A 20,984-nucleotide genomic window follows, 5' to 3' on the forward strand; every position below is an offset into this window, starting at 1 on the left:
AGCCAATGAATTTTTGCTATTTGAAAGAATTCCAAAGTATCTATCCTAGCTTTTTAATGATAAGACAAGAGATAATTTAAAAGATGAATCTCTTTTCTCCTTTTACTTTTTTGAGGGCACTATTATTTTCACAGAAAAACGTTCATTTCCTCCATGTGTGTTTATTCATATTCTCTTTGAGCCAAAGACTGAGGCCTAAAATGTCAAAAAAATCACTCAGTTGTTATTTCCTAGCTTTGGTACTTCAATACTGAATGTAAAATACATCCTGATCTCTCCTCCATACTCCTTTTAGCACTACCACTAAAAAAAATCCGATGGTCAGGAAGTGCTGAGGCAGCATGTGCCAGCAACACATCCTACTGCAGGGAGCTAAAGGGCAGACTCTGCTCTGCGAGACCGCATTCCTGCCTGCTCTTTGTCATAGTTTGGGGACAGCAAATGAAAACCATAACTAGGGCTGTAGGTAGTAAGCCACTGGCAGCAGTGGTTCTGGGAGGGGAAGGTTTCAGAGGTGAGGAGAGAATTCACCTCCCTGCACTCAGGAGCTGGACCTGAACTCTCTTCCCTTCCTCCCAAAGGTACAAGAGGAAGGAGGAAGAAGCAACTTCCCAAAGCGCCTTCTTCGTCTTCCTCCTCCTTTCCCAGAATGGCTCTGCTGCTCTCATACACACCTGGAAGATGCTGCACACCACCTACCAGTGACTGCCCGCAGGGCACTTCTCCTGTTACTGAGTTAATGGTGCCCCAGGAGGCAGATTACAGAGGACATTTTCTAAGAACGTATTTCCCATTCTATAAGCACTATTCCTTCTAGCTTTGCTCCTCCCACACAGTCTTAAACACCTCCAAGTTGAAGCACTGTCTGGCATCTGCGAGGGAAGTGGATAGTACAGGTTAATCCCATAACCCTGCCTATGGCTGAAATGGAAGGGCGTCTGGCTCTGCTGGCTCCATACCGTGTGACGTTTCCCCAGATGGATGCTCTGGTGAGCACAAAGGGAGACTCTGAATAAGCTTAAGTAACATCAGGTTCTTATTTCTGTTCTAAAACTGTCATTTTATCTCTAGCTTAGATAAAATTTAGAATGCTGCGAGTTCCCTGCAGAGGACTTAATGTTTCAGTTGCGGCTGTGTTTCCACTGTGGCATGAAGTCACTCACTAACAGAACATCATTGCAGTAAAAACAAAAGTGACCTGCATTCCTCCAAAAATTGTAGGGTATGTGATACTGTGGCGTTGCCTCTGCAGGCACGAATTCTGTGTGGGTTGAACACAGGGATGTATTCCGTCCAGCTGTATTTGGGGGAACATGAAGGGGGAGGAATATAATGCTTTCTTTCTCCATATTTGGAAAGATGCTTGGCCATGTTTCATTGAGTAATTCAACCAAAAAGCTATTTGGCTAAAGGACAGCAGTCCTCAGACTGTTTGTTTGCAGAAGGGCTTTTAACTGGGGGTAAAGACTTCCCTTTTGTTTAGTAAGCAGGGTGGTGTTAAATGAACATACGATCTTGTGGGGAGACAGCAAAGAATTACTGGAATTCGTGAAGTCTGTGGATTTTATTAAGACAATTAAAGAGATACAGGAATGCGATTGTAAAAGTAGTTGAAGTTCAGCTCTTAAATTTGCCTTGTCAGGAACAGTCAGCCTTCCTTTGTCACATGACAAGGGCCCTTTAATAACAAGATCAAGCATTTTTCTTGTTACCTGCTGTTTTGTAATGGAATAGAGTCATAGCCCAACACCGCCTTCTCATGCACGTTGTCACCAGAAGCAACACGAAACCTGCGTTATCTGTTCAGGCAGAGAAGCCCAAGACAGATATTCTGACCTTCAGGGACGCTCGAAGTGGGAAAAACTCCTTCTGCTCTCCACTTCCCCATCTGCTACAGATCAGCATGAACCAAAGCACAAATAATATGCATGAATACAACAGGGAAAAGACCATCAAAAGCAGAGAGCTTAAGCATATCAACATGGAAAGGATTTGTAAAGAACTGGCAGGCAGGCTTGGAGAAAGCAATTTCATTACAACAGAGATTTCCACTGGAAATGGTGCTTTCAGAAAAGCTTAGTGAATATAGAGTGAACAGAATTCTTGCTGCTTACACACACACAACCTCCTCCATCATCTGTAAGATGACCTTTTCTCTTACAAGCACAACCCCTTGGACAAAATACTTTCCTGACGATATCGGAGGTGGAATCCAAGATTTTCAAAATTCAGTTTATTCCAGAAATTAGTCTCTCGTTCTCTCAGTTCAAATCATGACAGGAACGCACTGGAATACTTTGGACACTGCGTCCTCACTCTTTCCCCCATACAGTTAGATCGTGTTTATTACAGATGCTGGTGTTTCACAGTATCACATATTTATTCAGTATCTCCTCTCTGCATAACAAGGTTGAATCCCAATGATTTTAAAGGGAGTTACCTGTGGCATAAACAAAGTGAGAACGCACAAGGAAAGTTTCTCACAGGTTACAGGTCAATGATTCTTTTCAAGGTCTTTGGCAAGCTAATTATCCATGTATCTAATGGAAATTTTCCTGGATTTTGCTTCGTATCAGTACCATAAGAGCGTTTTAGACTTGCACCCCATCAGAGCTTAGCTTTTTTTCACCTATTTACTCATTTTCTACTCTGAACAGACTGAGTGACAAATATGTTCACATCTTGAACTGATGACTTCACTTTGCTACCCTTATTCATAAGGGCATCTTATACAGCAAGTACAGCTTTCAGGTGAACCAGTAAGGGCTTCTGTGCAGAGTGATTGCAGGACCCCTGTGACCAAAGAGAATATGCATTTTCACAAACTGTGTGTGTATCAAGGGCTGATTTATAATTGCCCTGTTATTTGGGGGAGGGAAGTGTCAGTTCTGATGAGATTGATGAGATTGAAATGAACTGCTGTTGTTTTCACACTCAGTCATTCCCGACTGTGGTCTCTCGTGCTGGCAGTACAGGAGCTGCATATGAAAACTGACCATCAACATGAATCGTTCTTGCTTTGCTGATCATGTTTCCAATTCATCCTCCTTTCCTTTGCTTTTGAGTCCCACAGTGCATTATAAATCTGAATCTGATTAGTGTTACAAAAACATGGGGAAAACAAGGGAACTGACAGTTACCTTGCCAACAAACTAAATTGGCCTAGAGAAAATTACTTGTTGATTATGACCTGAACACTCATGAGTAACGGGAACACGTCACAACTGCACTCACCCACTTCAGTTAGGAGCACCTTGTAGAAACCACACTTTTCCTCCGCTTTCACCTCCTCTTCTTGCCTATACTTTTCCATCCTCCATTCCGGGCTCTGCAGAGACTGACACGGTCTCTAGCCCGGTATAATTTAGCTGAAGGGTGTTTTAAGGCATGCTAGTGGTGCTACTCAGACCACACTGAATGCAACTGGGACGACATCTCTTTCATCCTCCAAGGAGCAACGGAGCAAAGCAATTTGCTGCGGTTTTTGGTGGTTGTAGCAACTTCCATTTGCCCCCTTGAAGACAAGAAGGTTGCCTGCTACTGCAGGGGCAACGCAGAGCAGTCCAGGCACGATGCTGCAGCCTCGTTTCACTGTCACAAAAAAAAAAAAAAAGACTAGTTTACTGATCCACTCCATCAGCTGCACACCCTTCGGAACCAAAACTCCTCTCCACACGCTTCTCTAGCACTGTCTGATTGCTATCTCCTCTTCGAGCACTATGTGGCAAAAGTGTACCTAAGAAACACGTTTTTGTGAGGCACTCAGACCACCACACACATCTAACACCCTGCTGGAACCGTGTATCAAATGCATCGTTTCCCTAATTAAACGGTATCTCCTCTCACGTAGTCTCTTGCCATTTGCAGTGGAATTTGAGTGTTGGGGAAAGTCAAAGGAGCAATATTGGATATTCCGTCGGCAGAAGAGAGGCTAAACAATTCAATTAAATTTAAATGTGGGGTTTGACTTGCAAATGTACCGCTGTTCCTGTGTGGTCCACGACACCGTTAAGCGGCAACAGAAGTAAGTAAAAGCAGAGGGAATGACAGGAAAGCGAGTAAGGGAAGGAAAAACACTGAGGAAGGAAAAGAGCTGAAATGTTTCGCACGGCGAGCCAGCGCACTCCGAGGGAAATTTTCGGGGACCGAGTTACTGCTCGGGACAGAGCAGGCTGACACTGAACAGGCTGCGGGGAACCGCAGCTCACAAGTCCCGGCGCACCTCGCAGCAGCCCAGAGAAGGACATTTTCTCAGAAAAACCGTGCCCCTCTCCCCCCCCCCGCGGTCGGGGGGTCCCGGGGCTGTGCAGGGGGGTCTCTCTGGGAGCTCCATGCAGCGGGGCGCCGCGGGGAGCCCCCCCCCACACACACCGAGCACACCGCCCCGTCCCGTGTCCCCCCACCCCCGGCACCCATCGGGGCGGTCCGGGGCGGTCCGGGGAGGGAGGACACAGGGGCGGGGGGGATTAAAGGGGCGCGGGTACCTGCTGGGGGCCGCCCTGCGAGGAGGTGTGGCGACGAGGGGGTGACCGGCCGCCCTCCGCCCGAGCCGCCGGCGTCCGCCCGCGCCCGCCATGTGGCCGCTGGTGGCCCTGTGCTGCCTGGGGGGGCTGTCGCTGGCGCTGCCGCAGAGCCCCCGGGCGCCCACCTTCGCCTCGCCGGCCCTGGCCGCCCCTCCGGCGGTGGCGGCGGCAGCGCTGCCCGACACGACGGGGAGCCGCGTGGAGCGGCTGGGCCGCGCCTTCAAGCGCCAGGTGCGGCGCCTGCGGGCGCGCAGCGGGCGGCTGGAGCTGGTCTTCCTGGTGGACGAGTCGTCGAGCGTGGGGCCGGCCAACTTCGCCAGCGAGCTGCGCTTCGTCAAGAAGCTGCTCTCCGACTTCCCCGTCGTGCCCGCGGCCACGCGCGTCGCCATCGTCACCTTCTCCTCGCGCAGCAACGTGGCGCCCCGCGTGGACTACATCTCGCGGCGGCGGCCGCAGCAGCACAAGTGCGCCCTGCTGGGGCGCGAGATCCCCGCCATCGCCTACCGCGGCGGCGGCACCTACACCAAGGGCGCCTTCCAGCAGGCGGCGGTGAGCGCCCGGGGGAGGCACGCGGGGTGGGGGGGGCGAGTCGGGGTCTGCCCGTGGTGGGGGCCCGGAGTGGGGTTCTGCCCGTGGTGGGGGTGTGGGGGCTGCCCTGTGGTGGGAGTGTGGGGTGTGAGCCTCCCTGTGGGGTGAGTGTGGTCCTGCGTGTGGTGGTGGTGTGGGGGCTTCCGTGTGGTGGTGGCGGCCCGGAGTGGGGGTTCTGCCCGTGGTGGGGGTGTGGGGTGGTGTGGGCTAACGTGTGGTGGTGTGAGCCTCCCTGTGGGGTGAGTGTGGTCCTGCGTGTGGTGGTGGCGGAGTGGCGTGGGGTCTTCTGTGTGGTGGTGGTGTGGGGTAGGGTCCTCCTTCTGGTGGTGGTGCTGTGGAGAGCGGTCCTGCACGTGGTGGTGGTGGCGGAGTGGCGTGGGGTCTTCTGTGTGGTGGTGGTGTGGGATATGATCATCCAGGTGCTGGTGGTGTGTGTCCTGCGTGTGGCGCTGGTGATGCTGTGGAATGTGGTCCTGCATGTGGTGGTGCTGGTGGAGTGGCGTGGGGTCTTCCATGTGGTGGTGGTGGGGGCGTGGGGTAGGATCCTCCTTCTGTTGGGGGCATATGGTGTGCATGTGGTGGTGGTGGTGCTGTTGAGAGTGGTCCTGCTTGTGGCGGTGCTGTGGAGTGTGGTCTTCCCTGTGGTGGTGACGGAGTGGTGTAAGGTCTTCCATGTGGTGGAGGTGTGGGATATGAGCCTCCCTGCGGGGGTGAGTGTTGTCCTGCATGTCCTGGTGGCATATGTCCCGCATGTGGTGATGGTGGCGGTGTAGCATCTGTTTCTACACGTGATGGTGGTGTGTGGTCCAGGCTGTGGTGGTCATGATGCTCCATGTGGTTGTTGGTGCTGTGGAATATGGTCCTCCTTGAGGTGGTGGTAATGTGTGATCCTCCATGCTGTGGTGGTGTGTGGCCCTGCGTGTGGTGGTGGTGTGGAGTGTGATCCTGTGTGCAGTGACGGTGGTGTGTGATCCTCCATGTATTGGTGGTGTGGAGTGTGGTCCAGTGTGTGGTGGAGGTGGTTCTGCTGGTGGTGGTGGTGTAGGGTGTGATCCTCTTGGTGGTGGTGGTGTGGAGTGTGGTCCTCCACGTGGTGGCGGGGTGTGTGATCCTGCATGCGGTGGTGTCAGGGTGCACGGAGCTACACGGTGGTGTGGGACATGGCGTAGTCTGGTCAGGGCAACTTGTCGCCGTCATTCCATACTGCCTGCGCTTGCAGCCCCTCTGTTCTCTGAAGCAGTTGCAAATAAATGCATGAAATGTGCTCTTTGAAGGAGGGTGGACGCGGTTTCAGAAGTGACAGAGATACATGCGAGACAAGTCTGGCATCTGCCTCGCTTCTTGGCAGTGGGACCCGGTTCCCCGATAGCTGTCAGCAGTCAGGGATGTCTACATACTGTCGCCAGGTGACTATTTCACTTGCTAATGAGTGACATAGGTGCCCTCAGGCTGTGTGTCGCCTACCAATAAATAGAAGCATGCCCAGGAACGTTTCCAGGCGCTGGAATGGCACTGTCTGTGGTGTTAAGTTGTTACTCAGTCCCACAGCACAAGTGTGGTCAGGGCAGATCCTGGGCATGTGCTGGCACTTGTGCATGCTGGGGAGGATTCCCAGTAGACACTGGTGGACAGCCAGTCTGCTCTGGAAGGTTTTTTATGAGGGTAGACTGTGCTGTTCCTGGCCGTTTGGCCTGTGTGCAAGAGCATTCCCGAGCAAGTCCAATTTTTTGGTATTTTTATGTCTAATTTCTGGTAGTGAGCTGTAGCCGATCATTGATTGTATTTATCTTGAAACATCTTAGGCGCTCATTTGTAGCTGGTGAGCGAGGCTGCAAGATGTCCATCAGTGTTAGGCTTATGAAGCTGGAAACGATTATTCTCCACGTTTGGCAGGAGACAGGCAAACCATTTTCCAGTGTGCCCTGAGTTACACGTGGAAAACGTGCTTTAGGAAAAGACATTCCTGTGTTAGATCTTCCATTCTGGAATCAAGATTTGATGCGGATCCATCTCAGAGATGTTGTGTGGAAAAAGTTAATGATACGAGTTAAAAATATTGTTACAAACAAAACATAACTTAAAGAAATGCTGCTTTCTTGGACATGTAGACTGAACTAATCATACCTTTGAAATGAAATAAACAAAAGTTCAGAAACCTACAATTTATTTTTATGAGCACAGCTAAGCCTTGTGGATACCACAGCGTCGCTGTCATTTTACACTGTGGTCCCAGGAGAACATGGGAAGAAGAACATTCACATGGTGGCAGAGAGAATTGAGATAGAGTAACACAGTTAAATTTTGCACGGTTTGCTGACTTTTGGTTGAAGATGCTGTCCTGTGGTTTTGTTCAGTGTGTCTTCTTCATGTGAGACAAATTGCAGCTTCGGGGAATACTGTCCTTTCTAGGACTCTTCAGAGAATGACTGTTCTATGTTTGAAATACCACTGCTGGAACAAATTTAGAGAAGTATTTTAAGTATTACAAAGTTGGTGTTCCCTATGGACTCTTATATTGCTGTCCTTTGTTTCTAACTGTCTTTTGTTAAAGTTGATACTATTTTTTTCTTTCACTTTCCTAAAATGTCGCATTTTTATTCTTATACTTTAATGTGGGGTTTCTTCTGCTTCTAACCAGAATTCTCTGCTTGTTTTCCAAAACCAAAAGCATCTGCAAAGCATGGCAAACTCTAACAAATAGTTAAGTGTCGTAGTAACAGAAAACTAAGGAAAGTGCATCACTACTATAATCCTGGCACTTACTCTCCATGTCTCAAAGTGAGTTGCTCAAGTCCGTGACAGTTCTTTGGAAAAATGAGGCACAGAGAGGGATAAATGAATTCTGTAAGGTCATCAGGCCGGTTGGTGGCGTACCTGGGAGTGGGATGTAGTAAATGAACAGGAGCGTGATATACTCAATATTTACTGTAACAGAACCCATGGCAGCAACACTCTTCACTTAACATCCCCTGAATGCAGAGCTACTCGGTTTCACCAAATGTTGCAAGTTCATTCAGTGTCCATCTTCTTCCAAAAAAAAAGGGGGGTTGGTTCTCCTTGGCTCTGCGGTTTTGTACCCTCTTTAGAGGTGCTTTTCAGAGAAGTTTATTGCAGAGCTTCTGCATTTTGTCAGAGCTGTCCATGCTTACGTGTGGACCAAACTTCGACAAAATTCCTACCCAGCAGATCAAAGACAAATCGTATAAGGTACGTAGAAGTATGTGTCTTCGTACCACAAAAGACAGCAGCTGCTATCAGTGTTTAGTTTTGTGACCCTGTTTGGGATTTCATGTCACGCTTCAGCTAGCAAGCGTTAGATACATCTACTGATGTAAGAAAGCCTGGTATTTGTGTTACTTTTCTCAGTGATCCAGGTGTCAGAGAGTTTCTGTTGCCATGGTCTTTTTTTCTAGAGCTCCAGAGACAGGACTTAATTGCAGGTTTGGGAAAAAACAATCCACTTTGTCCTATCTTTAGTTCATCCAAGAGGTTGATCCATTGCAATTACATGCACCACAGACATCTTCCGTTAGCTTCAGATTGCAAGAATTTGATGGTGTGTTTGTTGTGCTTGCTAGTTAAAGTTCCCCAGTGAGGGGAAGTTTTTCAGGTTTGGATTCTGAGTGGCTTAATAACATTTCAAGGTGAGTTTTGCTTAGCCATTATCAGTGTTGTGTTCATCTGCACACACAGTAGAATGTTTTTGAATATAATTTTACTCTTAAAATTTAGTTTTCTACGTCTGTAGGAAGCACTACTTATACCTTCCTACTAGCTCATAAAGTGTGGTGGTCTCCAAGCCAACCTTCCAGATGCTGTAGTTTTTTCTTCTTGTTATTTGACTACTGACTTCATATTTACAGGTCATAGGAGGTTTGTGGTTTTAACTTTGTTTGTTAGCATATAAGGCAGGAGAAGAAGGAACAGTAGGGAACTGGGTACTGAATCTGGACCTTTGGCAAGTATCAGTCAAAACCCCTGTATGCTGCTTCTAAAACTAGATGGTGAGATAGCATCTACTTTGACATAACACAGGGTCTGCTTCAAGCAGTTGGAGTAAATAACGGCTTTGTTGGAGGTACTTTTTTCTGTGTCTTGGATTCCCAGGATGTTAGCACTGACTGTGAAATTTAAGATGCTGCAGTCCTCACCTTATGGCTGAAAGCTGTAGCTTGAGTAAGACTGAAAATTTATTCAACAATATCATCTATGCAATCAGATAAAATGTGGCTTGCCCTATGTATATGTCTTGTATGATATCTAGAGTAGTTAATATAAAAATGGAGAAAGAGTTTTGGCATGAAGTCATTCAGAATTCAGTTTTAAGATCAACAAAACTTCCTTCAAAGGCCATCAATACATGTGGCTTAAGACTCATTTTCTTATTTGTATAGACTGTGCATCTTAAGAAGAACAGATGTTGAGTTATAAAACATACTTAGCATAACAAAATATCTGTTAAAGCAGTTATTTAGAGGTATGAACTTAGAGGCAGTCCTTCCTGTAATGTGTATGTAACCAGAAATAGTGTAAGGAAGGGGAAGAAACTAAGCTCACTCATTCAAAACTCTCTTGGCTCCAGTTTTTCTCGTCGTGAGTTGATGGGACAGCACAAACCGCTTGCAGCAGATGTTAAGCAGATTGCTTTCTGCATTCTGGAACGCTGCGGGGCTGTTGCGACAGTGAGGAAATAGCTGAAGCAGAAATGAAGAAAGTACAGGCAGGCCTGAGGAAGCGGTGCTGTTGAGGGGATGCACCTAAAGCCCAAAGAGCTCCCTTTAGTGTGAAGTGCTGAATTTCCCAGGTGTAGGTACCCGACACTCCCTATTCCAAAACCTCAGCACCCTGCTGGAGTACATGAAAGAGTGTTTCGTGTGGAGCTTATGATCCTGAGAGGTAACCAGTGCCATCAGCACCCACTGCACCTTGGGGGAGCGTTCTGTGTTTCTTCCCAGATTGATCAAGAAATAGTAATGGGACCATCATACCAGAGCAGGAGTTTAATGGTATGTCCTCAGTGCCCAAGATACTAACCATAGTCACAGTTACATGCTTGCTAGCAGAAAAAAGAGGGCTCTGTCTTTATAGCTGGACAATTTATATGGCCAGAAGCTGCACTGGTTGTTAGGGGCTAAAAAAGATTAAAATAAAAATGATTTAAACTACTCCATGTAGCAGCCTTTTGACAAAATAGTAATAGCTGCTTCTCAGAAGACAGGCCATGTTCTGTCTTCCAATGTAAGTAAAATGGCAATTCTTCAAAACTGGACTTGGAAGTTGTAGGCTGCAGTGCTCTTGAGCTGAACTCAGAGTTCACGTACCCATAGCCATCCCTAAATAGCCAAGTTAATTGTTCTAAGCAGCTGGGCAATAGTAGCTGAGAAAGGCTGTGGTTGTTGCTCTGTGTTGTGACAATTGTCACATTAAAAAGCTGGGCATTTTGCTTTTGTAGTTCAGCTATGCTCCACTGAAGTCAGTAGTATATGTAAGTGGAAGGTCTGCCGCAACACCTACAGACTCAAGTGACACATTTTCTATTTCTGACTGCATCTGATCTTTAAAAATAAAATCTGGCTTTTGTATCTAACCTGATCTTGAGGGAGCATGACAAACAGCCAGCCAGTATGACAGATTTGGTGTTCTGTTATCATCCAATTAACAAACATGAAAAAAATGACCCTCAAAAGAATGTAAGCACATATCAATTTAGGATAAACAAATTTAATGCTTATTTAATGCTTGTTTAAATATGCAGTGGTTGGTTTGTTTCTTCTATACATCAGAAGCATGAAAGCACAAGATGCAGCATTGTTTCCCACTAAGAACAGTTGGCCTATAACTTCAATGCATTTTCAGGTTCAGTATCTCATTTTGAAATTAAAAATTGTTGAATCAAAAGGAGTTGGAAAAAAAATCTTACCTTGAGTTTTTTTTTTATTATTAAAAAAAAAAAAAGGTAGTATAATCTCATTGAAAAGATTTGCATTTAGAGTTGTGTATGTTGTCAGTTTACCAAAAATGTGTTTATGGATTTCTGTTCCTATGATCTCTTCATAATCAGCAGATGATAATGAGAGAGCAGGAGATCTGATCTATCTCAGGCATGGTCCTCTAAATATCAGGTGGTGGCTTTGGTCAGATGGAGCTGACAGAGTATTTGACAGCAGTGGGCTTCTGTGAGTCCTAAGACAGCCTTGGAGTTAAAGGTGAAAAATATAGAAGTCGATCTGTTTTACCTCTGTGGTCACCTTAAAATTGCTGAGCTGGTTGTTAACAATTACTGAGCAAACTGGGAGTGGAGTTCCTGTCAGCCAGCATTACAGTCAGCTCTAAATTACCACTTTTAATCATTGTGGTGTTTGTGAAAAGTACTTGTCCTGCATACTGCAGTTTTGCGTAGGTTTTGCTCACAAGATTGATACAGCAGGGTCAGAGTCAGGACACACATCTGCACACTGTTCATTGTCTTTGGGCCTAGCCTGAAATGGGCCCACCTTAGAGATTTATGAAATAATTACATTTTCCTCTGCCTTATTGGCCAGGGCTGGCGAAAAGTTCTAGGTTTAACATCATTTATGAAGCTAAGTAGAGTTACCTGGTAGAAACCTACTTGTTGGAAATTGGTCTGTTTCTGCTCCTAGAATTGTGTTTTGCTTCTGTGTAACCAGAAGCGTGTGGTTTGGAAGTCTGGTATTTAGCAGACTGGACATTTATTATCTTCCCTTTAAGTTAAGTGTAATTTGTTTTTAAAATGTTAAAATAACGTGTTTCAAAGAAGCACTGAAGGATACTGCTACCTACCCTTTTGCCTCCTCAGTTCAACAAGGTGGAGTGAGTTGATCAGTGTGAGGTTCAGGAGAGAGAGGCAGCATGATTTCCAGCACAGACTCAAGCACCTCAGCCTGGGAGCTTGACATCCCTACAGAGACCTCCCTCAGGGTCATTCCCGCCAGCAGCACCTCCGTACAGCATTTCTAGCTGAAGCTCTATTCCAGCATCTCCCTCTCTGTTGGGTATACAGGCAGCTGCAGGTGCGTAGATAGAGCATGTAATTCCAGACTCTGAACTGATGTAAACACCTACTTCCTCTCCCTTATTCTCCATGATCTTCCCTCTCCAGTATCCCTAAAAGCAATAAACTTGTTAGTTCTGATCCAAAACAAAAAATACTAGCGAGCGTTCTTCTGTTCTTCATTGCTTCTCAAAGAATTGTATTTCATGGCGTGAAAAAGTCACTTACCTCTTCTCTTTAACACTGTGAACCTCATGCCCTTCCAAATCGCAGTTTGTCTTTGAATATACTCCAAGAGTATGTTAATGCAAGTGTTAAGGGGTAAGTAACAGCAATGCAAAATGTTATATATAAATGAATTGTTATCAAACGGAGTGGTTTGCAGTACTTTCATGCAGTGTCTATGGCTTACTAAAACCTGGCCTGAAAGCGTGAAAGTTACCATCTACCTTTACACTTCTGCACGGCTCTTGGCCTAGAAATTTTCTTACGCAGCTTTCTCTGAGAATGGCACACCAGTCCACAAAATAACTTGAAGTCCCCTTTTTCTTCGATTTTGAGATGCTCACTGTGGCATATTGTTTGTTTATTGCCTGGTGCACTGCTACGAGTTTGGGCAGTGGTACTCAGAGATGTGTGTGGTTATAGACAGCAGAAAGAAAAACTTTGAAGCCAAGTGAGATTTAGTCATAGTCTTCATGAAAATCTATGGAAAGCACATCAGTTTTTACTAGTTTCCAGTTGACTGACTGTGTTTCCTGAGTATTCTTCATAGAGTTGTAAGGCTGAAAAGACCCTTATGGGTATATCACTTCATCCCTCCTTTAACTGCATAGAGTGCTTTGTGACTTCTGTTTCTGAAGAGTACCTCTTGGTGATGCTGCGTAGGGTAGAGTTGAATGATGAGCTGATGCTTTCTTTCTCATCTGCTTTGACTAGGAGATTGCCTGTACTTGGAGCCTTTCAGAAGCGAAGAAACTGTTACAGTGTTTAAGAGAGGTCCTAGGGAACGGTGCAAATAGCCAATTTTAATAATGGCATGGATTTTGCTGAGGTGGTGTACATTAGTCATCTGAAGTCTGCTTTTCGTTTCTGTGAGAGACCCTTTCATTTTTACCTATTCCACCAGTGTTGGTCTATTCTAGTCTTGTTGATGCTCTTGAGTTGTTTTGTGCTAAGCATAAAAAAAAACAAAGAGAAGTACCGCTTTCTTTAAAAAAGTGGGCAACCGTAGGAGAATGTTCTCATCTCAGCCCAAAGAAGGGTGTTCTCTCTTGTTGCTGGGTCGGTACCACCAGGGAGTTGGGCACTACCAATGCAGAAACCCACATTACTGGGTATTTGTTCCTTGCCTTGTGATCATGGACCTACTTCAGCATGTTTCCGTGGGCTGCAGAAGCTGGTCTAACTCCAACCTTTACAATGTCTCATGATCAGAACACATTTAACATTTTTCATACCTTTAACTTCTAAGAATTGAGGTGGATGTTCCTGCCTGGAAGGACCTCCACTGCACAGTGTACAGCGGCTTTCCTGAACTGTGTTGTGTCAACCAGCTAGGTAAGTGAGGAGGAGAGGATGTTTGGGAATACAAAGAGGTGTGCCAACACCCACTGTGTTGCTTGTCTGCAAAGACAAGCCTCCCTTAAAAGGCAGACTCATTTACAGCCTAGTATAACAAAGCCTCCAGCCTGGTGTAACAACATAAAACAGGTGGAAGAAAGGTAGGAAACATGAGATATTGCTGCAGGAATTGGCATGAGTCTCATTGATACAATAGCAGAAGTAACAGGACAATGAAATAAACCTTTCATTGCTATAGCATCTGGATTATCTTCTCATAAATGTTTCAAGAGTAGATTACTTCTCCTGAGAAAACCATTTTCTGTCCTTTTCTCTCAGAGACTTTGCTGGAGTGGCCTGACACTCAGTACCCTCTGATCCCCACTCCTTTAGAGTTAGCACCTTCACAGAGAAATTAGTTTTACCACGTGCTTTTCTCCAGAGACACAAAGCCAAACCAGAAACATTACTAAGTGATTTGTTCCTGGGATAGGAAAGACATTATAGTTTTGAAGAGGTCAAGGGGAAAAAAGTTGTTTTATTTGTAATACATTTCCCAGCCTTACGAGAGGTCTTTCTAGCAAAATACATCATTTTTAGCAGTACTTCCTGACATGAACCTCCGCATTAATATTCTGTTTGTAATACATTTTGCATGTTCTGTGGCACTTTTTTAGCCTCTCTCCTCTAGTTCCACTTGTTAGTGGAATTTGAAAGTTAGATTTTACAAGCAGGACAGAAGAATGCTTGTGGCTCAGAATTTTCTGACTGTCCTAGCTGCAGAAATTAAAAGCAGCGTTGCTCTTTAATAGCAATAGCAACCTTTTGCTCACATGAAGCATGTCCTTGACAAAATCTGAAAGATGTTCTGTTAACAGAGAGTTGAGGTTTGTCGAAATTACTATTTGCCACTGTTATTGTCTGTCTTCCTGCTTCCCAGTGGTTGTCTTGCTAGAAAGACCAGGGGTAAGACCCAGAACTCCAAGACTGGGGTGCCAACATTCTCAAGCATAGGCTGTTTATGGGACTAGGACCCTGTCCAAGTTTTTGAGCTACTTCTCTATGAAGTGAACACAATTCAAAACAAAAGCTCATGTTAATATTACACTGTTTCCCAGTCTCACCTGGTAACTTCAACTGGGAGGATGAAGAACCTCCTTGAATCTGACAGGCAGCCTATAAAAAGCTTTAACAGGCAGGTCTGTGGTGATTTGCTGAACATACACAGTATAAACAGTGAAGCAGGAAGTCTAGCTGTCTGTCTTGTTTCTCTATCAAATACTCCCACACACCCCACTGGGCTGAGACAGCTCTTACCAGTGATAACTGTGTGCATGTTGCTTGATTCCAGCAGTCCTGGAGCAAAAATTCAGAAGATAATTCAGCAGTGACAGCTGGCAGTAGATAGGACAGGTCACGAAGTGTGTTTGTCCTTTGGGTATTAGTTACTCTGTTCAGCTTCTTCCCGGTATATTTTGAGAAATGAATGTTTAAAACAAACTCAAAAAAGTCTTTGGCAGATTCACCAGTCAATAGTGGTGTGAATACTTGTCTGAAAATACACGAAGATTAATTACTTATTCAGTAAAATATTTTGGAGTCCCTTTTTTTAAATTACTAGCCAAAGACTGGAGCGTACCAGAGAAATCAAGTGACATCTTGGTTATATTAATGATGACAATTGCTCAAAGACAAAGAAAATTAGTAAAATCTACATTTTTCAGATGAAACTCAGATCTATTAGCAAGATGGTATTTTGAATATAGCACCCAGCATAGCAATATATGAAGACTGCAGCAGCTTTTCAAATTCCTGAGTAACTTGTTAAAAGGTTGTACAGCACCAGGAGCTGAGGAAGTGGCTATGTATATAAGATGCCTTCTCTTTTAATGTCCAGTTTAGAAGTCTAAAGGATGATATGTTATTGTCTCTCGGAGAATAGGCGTATTCTGTTTGCTACAGTTTGGAGCTCAAAGCTGCTAGCCACCCAAATGTCCAAGTCATCGGACCTAACAGTCCCAGCACTTGTGTAGAACTGAACCTAGGTCAAAATTGTATGTGGTGGCTCCTGTGATTGCAAAAGCAGTGGTGGTTTGTGGGTTGTGTTTTTGGTTTTTGTTTGGATGGTAGGGGGAAGAAGTAGTCTTTATACAAAGACAAAATCAGGATACTCAGGACTGTGTCCATTTAGGTTTTGAGTATGTCCAAGGATGGAGAGCTTAAAAGGCTTCTGAGAAACCTGTGTGATCACCTTTGTAGTAAAAATACCATTTTCCACTGTTTAAGTGGAATTTTCTCTATTTTACTTTGTGTCCATTGCCTCTTGTTTGCACCTCATGCTACTTCTGAGAAGAACTATTGTGAGACTTGCTGAGTTTGTACTTACCAGTTACTTAGAGATACTGGGGAGTTCAGTGTTGTGGGTAAGCAAAAAATGAAATACTAGCATTTTTCTACAGATACGTTTAAGAACACCACTTACTGCAAGAATCTTAATGAATAAAGTAAGTTATTGACAAGAGATTAGAAAGTTCACTCTCAGATTGTCAAAAAACACTTTTAAGTTGGAGAAGTTTAAAGGATGAAGGAAAGATGACTGCATGCCATGAGAGTGACACACTGCATAAAGAAAAGACGAAAGTTGAAGATAGGATGAAAATGGATAGGAAAGACAAAAAAAAATGCATGCATAGACTACACACATGATTTTGATCACCCGTTGATTATTACATAAAAGAATCATGAGAAAATTGATAGTGCCAGTGTATTGTTCCACTGAAGTAAAAATTGTTGAAGTGCAAGACTAGACCAGCACAAAATCACTGCATTTTAAATAACTTTTTTGTTGTTGGTGGTGGTGGTGGTTGTTTTCTTAACAGCCTTTTAGTTTTAGCACTATTTAAATATCCAGATTCACCATATAGATTACTTTTCCCTAAACTGTTACCCTAAACAGTTCGTGCTAGGCAAACATTCCAGGAAAGCTTTTCTGATAACTTCTTATATGGAGGTAACAGCTCATTCTCTAGAGTTTGTGTAGCAGTGCAGAAGAAAGTGGCAAAAGGTACAACTGGGAAGCAAAATCTCTAACTATAGAATATTTTTAGTTCCTCTCCTGAAAGAAGCAACGAAAGCTAAAGAGAGGATAAGATTTGATTGAGCGGAGCAATGGAAGTAGCAGTGTCTAGTGACCTAAAGAGATGCTGGTGAAATGAGATGTTTGCTGTTTTAGAGAGGGGGCACAGGAGGTGTAGAGGAGCAATATCTGCATCATGATTTAGGGGACAATATTTATGTTGCCACCTAGGTCTGCATTACTCCTGTGACATGACCAACTTGGGATTGCTTAGGATTCTGTGATGAGATTTCTCAACTCCATCAAAAGCTAGGGTTGGTCACGGTAGGGACTTTTTTTTTCCTTTCAGAATATTCATTTAGGTAAAATTTCCCACCAGGCTTGGACTTTCTGCTTGCAGGAAGAATGAAAGCAGAGGAAGCTTGAAACATCGTGAGATTCACAGAAGTATTTAGCTTTGCCATTTCCCTTTGTGAATGATGCACAGCTCCCTTTCTGAACCCATCCCTAAGAAATTAAGACGTTTTTGTATTTGGAATTATAGGTCAAATCTATACTTTTTTTTTGTAGTAAAGAACACTTTTCTAATTTTAGCATAAATTTAATGGCGATTATGTTGTATTATGTATAGCTATTAATATTTTTAAATGGGAATAATTTATGTTAGAGCGAATAAATGATCCTCTGGGTAAAATAATCATCTAGTCCTGTTGAACACTCATCGCTTGGTTTGTAGCTTCTCTGTAATTCCTAGGGTGAAAATAAATACAATGTAAGTGGTCTATTGGTACAGCAGAGATAAATGGCTTTGTGATAAAGGGTTTTCTGTTTCATTTCTGAGGCACAGCGATGGTTCTTCCTGTCCTACAACAGATAACATTCCCTTTGTAGACCTGACGTAGGTTATTCCCTGCACGGTGTACAAGGAGCAGCGTAGTTTTTGTGATTAATCTTGGATAATGTGATTGTGAAAGCTAGGTTCCAACTTAAACCTTTTAAGGCAAGCTCCTCCTGGCAAGGATCCTGGGTCTGACTGATGTTATCAGTTAGTAAGGGCTTAGTTTTGTAAAGTGAGAAGATTAACCCATTTCAGTTTGTTTCCCTGTAGACAGATGTATTAATGGCAAATTCTGTATGGTTAAAATCCTCTTTAAAAGCCAAATACTGAATAAGGACGGGGATTAGGCCCAGGATCAAATGTTTATGGATTAGATGCAGAACGTGTAATTGGGGCAGTAACAAAGAACCTCAACACTGTCATTGCTGTGGCAGTTAGGTGGCTGAAGAAGTCTTTTGTTTTGATTTTCTTTTACAAACTTAACATTAGAAGCACAGAAATTGGAGGTTTAGAGGCATTTGTGACTGTAGTTTTAGAGTTTCATTTTGCCTTGGAGTAGTGACTTTCTACAGCAGGATTTCGTACGATAACTTTTTATTGCACAAGACTTCATTTTTTAATTCTAAGGGCTGCTATTGGCACAAAGGAAATGGTGAGTCTGCCAGATATTTGTACACACTAAGCACAGATTGAATACAATACAGATGGTAATAACTTTTTGCTAATGTGAAAAGAATGTTTTATTTAAGATCTGGAAGAACTGCTGAAACTGACTGATCTCTCCTCTGAAGGAAGTGTAGACAAGAAAATGGGTACTAAAACAGTCAAAGAGGAGGTGTTTCCAGTGGCCCCATGCATTATTTTGCAATCATCAAGATTATTAATTGTTTTCTTTTGTTTGTACTTATCCCTTAGTACTAATTTGTAGTAGTGATCGAATTGGCCATGTTCTCAGTTATGAAGGTCATTCGGCACTTTATTTTCAGTTATGGCTGGTGCTCAGTTTTGTTGTTAAAATCAGAAGCAGATGTGGATCTTCATACCAAAGAAGCAGGTTTCCAGGATCCTTTCAACTTCCCAGTACTGTTCAGTGGGCTCTTAAGTCTTATTTATTGAAAAACCTGACAATGTATGAAAGGACCGCAGAGCCTGGTCATGCAAGAAAAGCATCATTGCATCGATACAGTCCATGAAGTTGATGGGGACTGGCTAAATTCATGGAGCCACTGCATGCGTGCTTGCAAGTTGAGGGGTTAAGTGAACAGAAATCTAAAACCAGATTAAATTTCTGTGTGAAAAATATGTGTTTCAAAGGGACTTTCTGGAGAGGAAAGGGTAGAGGTGTTTTGGAGTAGAGGAAGATGTTAAAGTCAGGGTTAAAGGAAGCAAAAATGATGAGAGTGCCACACAGATATTGGAGAGAGGGGGCGAGTGATGCGTCTTTGTACTGACTGTGCATAATGCGAAGGCTTTTCAGAAGACATGACAACAAACTTTTACTTGGATTGTTAGCTGCTCTGGATGGAGGCCTGCTCTTTATGCCACTGTACTTTCTCAGAAAGATACTAGACACCATCTGGGCCACCAGACATATACAAACGATGTAAAAAAAAGACATGTCTCTTTTTTTTCTGTTTCCTCAAATGTTGAATGTTTCTTTCTCTTGTTCTTTTCCTCTGCTGTTATACAGCAGGGAATATGTATCTAAAGTTACAGCTGCAAGACTTGTGGGCCAAGCTATTCAGTGGCTTTGATTTGTTTTGATTTCTGGGGTCAATATGTAGCAATCCTCTCCGTCAGTTCCTGTGCTCAGTTCCTCTGCTCAAATCTGTTGGTGCCTGAATGTTTTAGTACCTCAGGTAGCATCAACGCAGCTTCATGCTCCCTTACCCACCAGCTCTGCGTGTGACAGAAGTGCTGCCCCAGAGAAGAGGTTGCCCTTTCAGATGCAGGGGACAGAAGAGCTACTGGCTGCTTGCCGTATCTCAGGCTCATACAGCTAAGGGACATTTGACCCTTAGTAAATGGTCTTTTCCTGACGCTTCCCACTTACTGTAACCCACGACGTTCACTTTTAAAGAGGGCTTGATAAGCTATTGTTCATGGGACTTACAGCCCGCGAACCTTTTTTGATCTCACAGAAAACACACAGAGGGTTTGTGTACTCAACATTTTTGGAGGGTATTGGTGGCTGTGTAGTTTTGTGGAGCAGAGATCCTTGCTAATTTAGTTACGTAGTCCTTTCTAAGACACCCGTTGCCCTGGCTAGACTACTGGGAGTCAAGCTAGCATGTTTATTGGCCTTGCAGACATGTCCCTTGATTTGGGGAAAATTCGGAGGTTTGATTGCTACCTCTTATGAGCAGGACTTGCTGAAAAGTGATGCTGTGTATAATGCCATCCGCTACCTTCGTATGCAGTTTGTGCAGCTTTGTGCTTTGCACAGAGGGAAACGGTGCTGAAAGGATATTACTGAAATTACAAAGGCAGGTCCTGCCAAGACTGAGCTTTGTTCCCCCTTCTGTGCATGTTACGACATAATCGTGGGTTGAAATGGTATTCTACTAGACCAAGCTGCATGCAGGTGGGATCTTTCGAGAATTGCACTGGCAGCCTCCAGAATGTCTCTTAACCCTATGTAAGTTGTGGTTTCTTCCCCAGTTACACACGTTCCACAGTTTGTACAAGCTTGGGGTCATTTTTTTTTCCATAGGGGTGATAGAGGCCCATCATTTTTATAAATGCAATTAGCAGATTGAAAATCCATGCTGCCTAGAGATGCTACTGTTGCAAAAAAACAAGTAAATATGGTTGGAGCATATGTTTTCCCTCATTTTGTTTTCAGAAATAAGAGACATTTCTACTGAAACAGCTTAAGACAAACATCCTGGGAGGAAAATTTCAGCCTGAATAGTTAAAAGGTTGATAGAAGTTTAAGTTGCTTAAGTTCTATTTTAAAATAGCACAGTTTATACTAAACCTGTTAATTAAAAGTGTTAATTATAAGTATCACTGCATCATTCTCTGCTTGCAATGCTGCTTGTTTTAGAGCAGCTCTTTCAGAACACATTCTGAAACAAGGCATTTGTATTTTTTCCTAATGTTGGTCTTCATATTGTTGTTTGACTTGTCTTTATCTTCCAGATTCTTTTCATTCTAGTTTTCCACTTCATTCTTGTTTTCCACTTATAACACAGGAAAATGAAGAACAATGGGTTTGGTTTGCAGAGGGTTGTGTCTGCAAGAGAATTTGGTTTCACTCCCTTTGGGTTTTGCATACAGTTAGTAATAAAATCAAGCACAACAGCAACACTTCACCTACCAGCATTTCAGACCACAGTGCCAATGGTCTGTGCTTTGATTTACCGTGCATGTGGTTGGTTT

General features: G+C 43.9%; 1 protein-coding gene and 1 long non-coding RNA gene across 7 annotated transcripts in view; one reads left to right on the top strand and one right to left on the bottom strand.

Annotated features, from left to right (window-relative positions):
• Window positions 1-891: 891 nt before the first annotated feature.
• Window positions 892-4,613, bottom strand: LOC308185715. 2 transcript variants are annotated; one of them, XR_013943670.1, is made up of 3 exons: window positions 4,485-4,613; window positions 3,235-3,591; window positions 892-2,440 (listed from the first exon to the last, which is right to left on the bottom strand). It is a non-coding gene; the product is annotated as an uncharacterized lncRNA (long non-coding RNA). The 2 variants fall into 2 exon arrangements; XR_013943671.1 differs by lacking the exon at window positions 892-2,440 and having other exon boundaries at window positions 2,968-3,591.
• The window catches only part of SVEP1 (sushi, von Willebrand factor type A, EGF and pentraxin domain containing 1), a 128,111-nt gene continuing 110,813 nt past the window's right edge, over window positions 3,687-20,984 (top strand). For 2 of the 5 annotated variants that reach the window (XM_080574204.1, XM_080574205.1), the window contains exon 1: window positions 3,689-5,072. In XM_080574204.1, coding sequence (XP_080430330.1) covers window positions 4,575-5,072 — 498 coding nt within the window. In that variant the 5' untranslated portion in view covers window positions 3,689-4,574. Of the gene's footprint in view, window positions 5,073-11,928; window positions 12,143-20,984 lie in introns of all 5 variants that reach the window. The other 3 variants (XM_080574208.1, XM_080574207.1, XM_080574206.1) reach the window with 3 other exon arrangements.

The sequence above is a fragment of the Anser brachyrhynchus genome (genome assembly GCF_964034855.1).
Source record: "Anser brachyrhynchus genome assembly, chromosome: Z".
Taxonomy (NCBI): Eukaryota; Metazoa; Chordata; class Aves; order Anseriformes; family Anatidae; genus Anser; species Anser brachyrhynchus.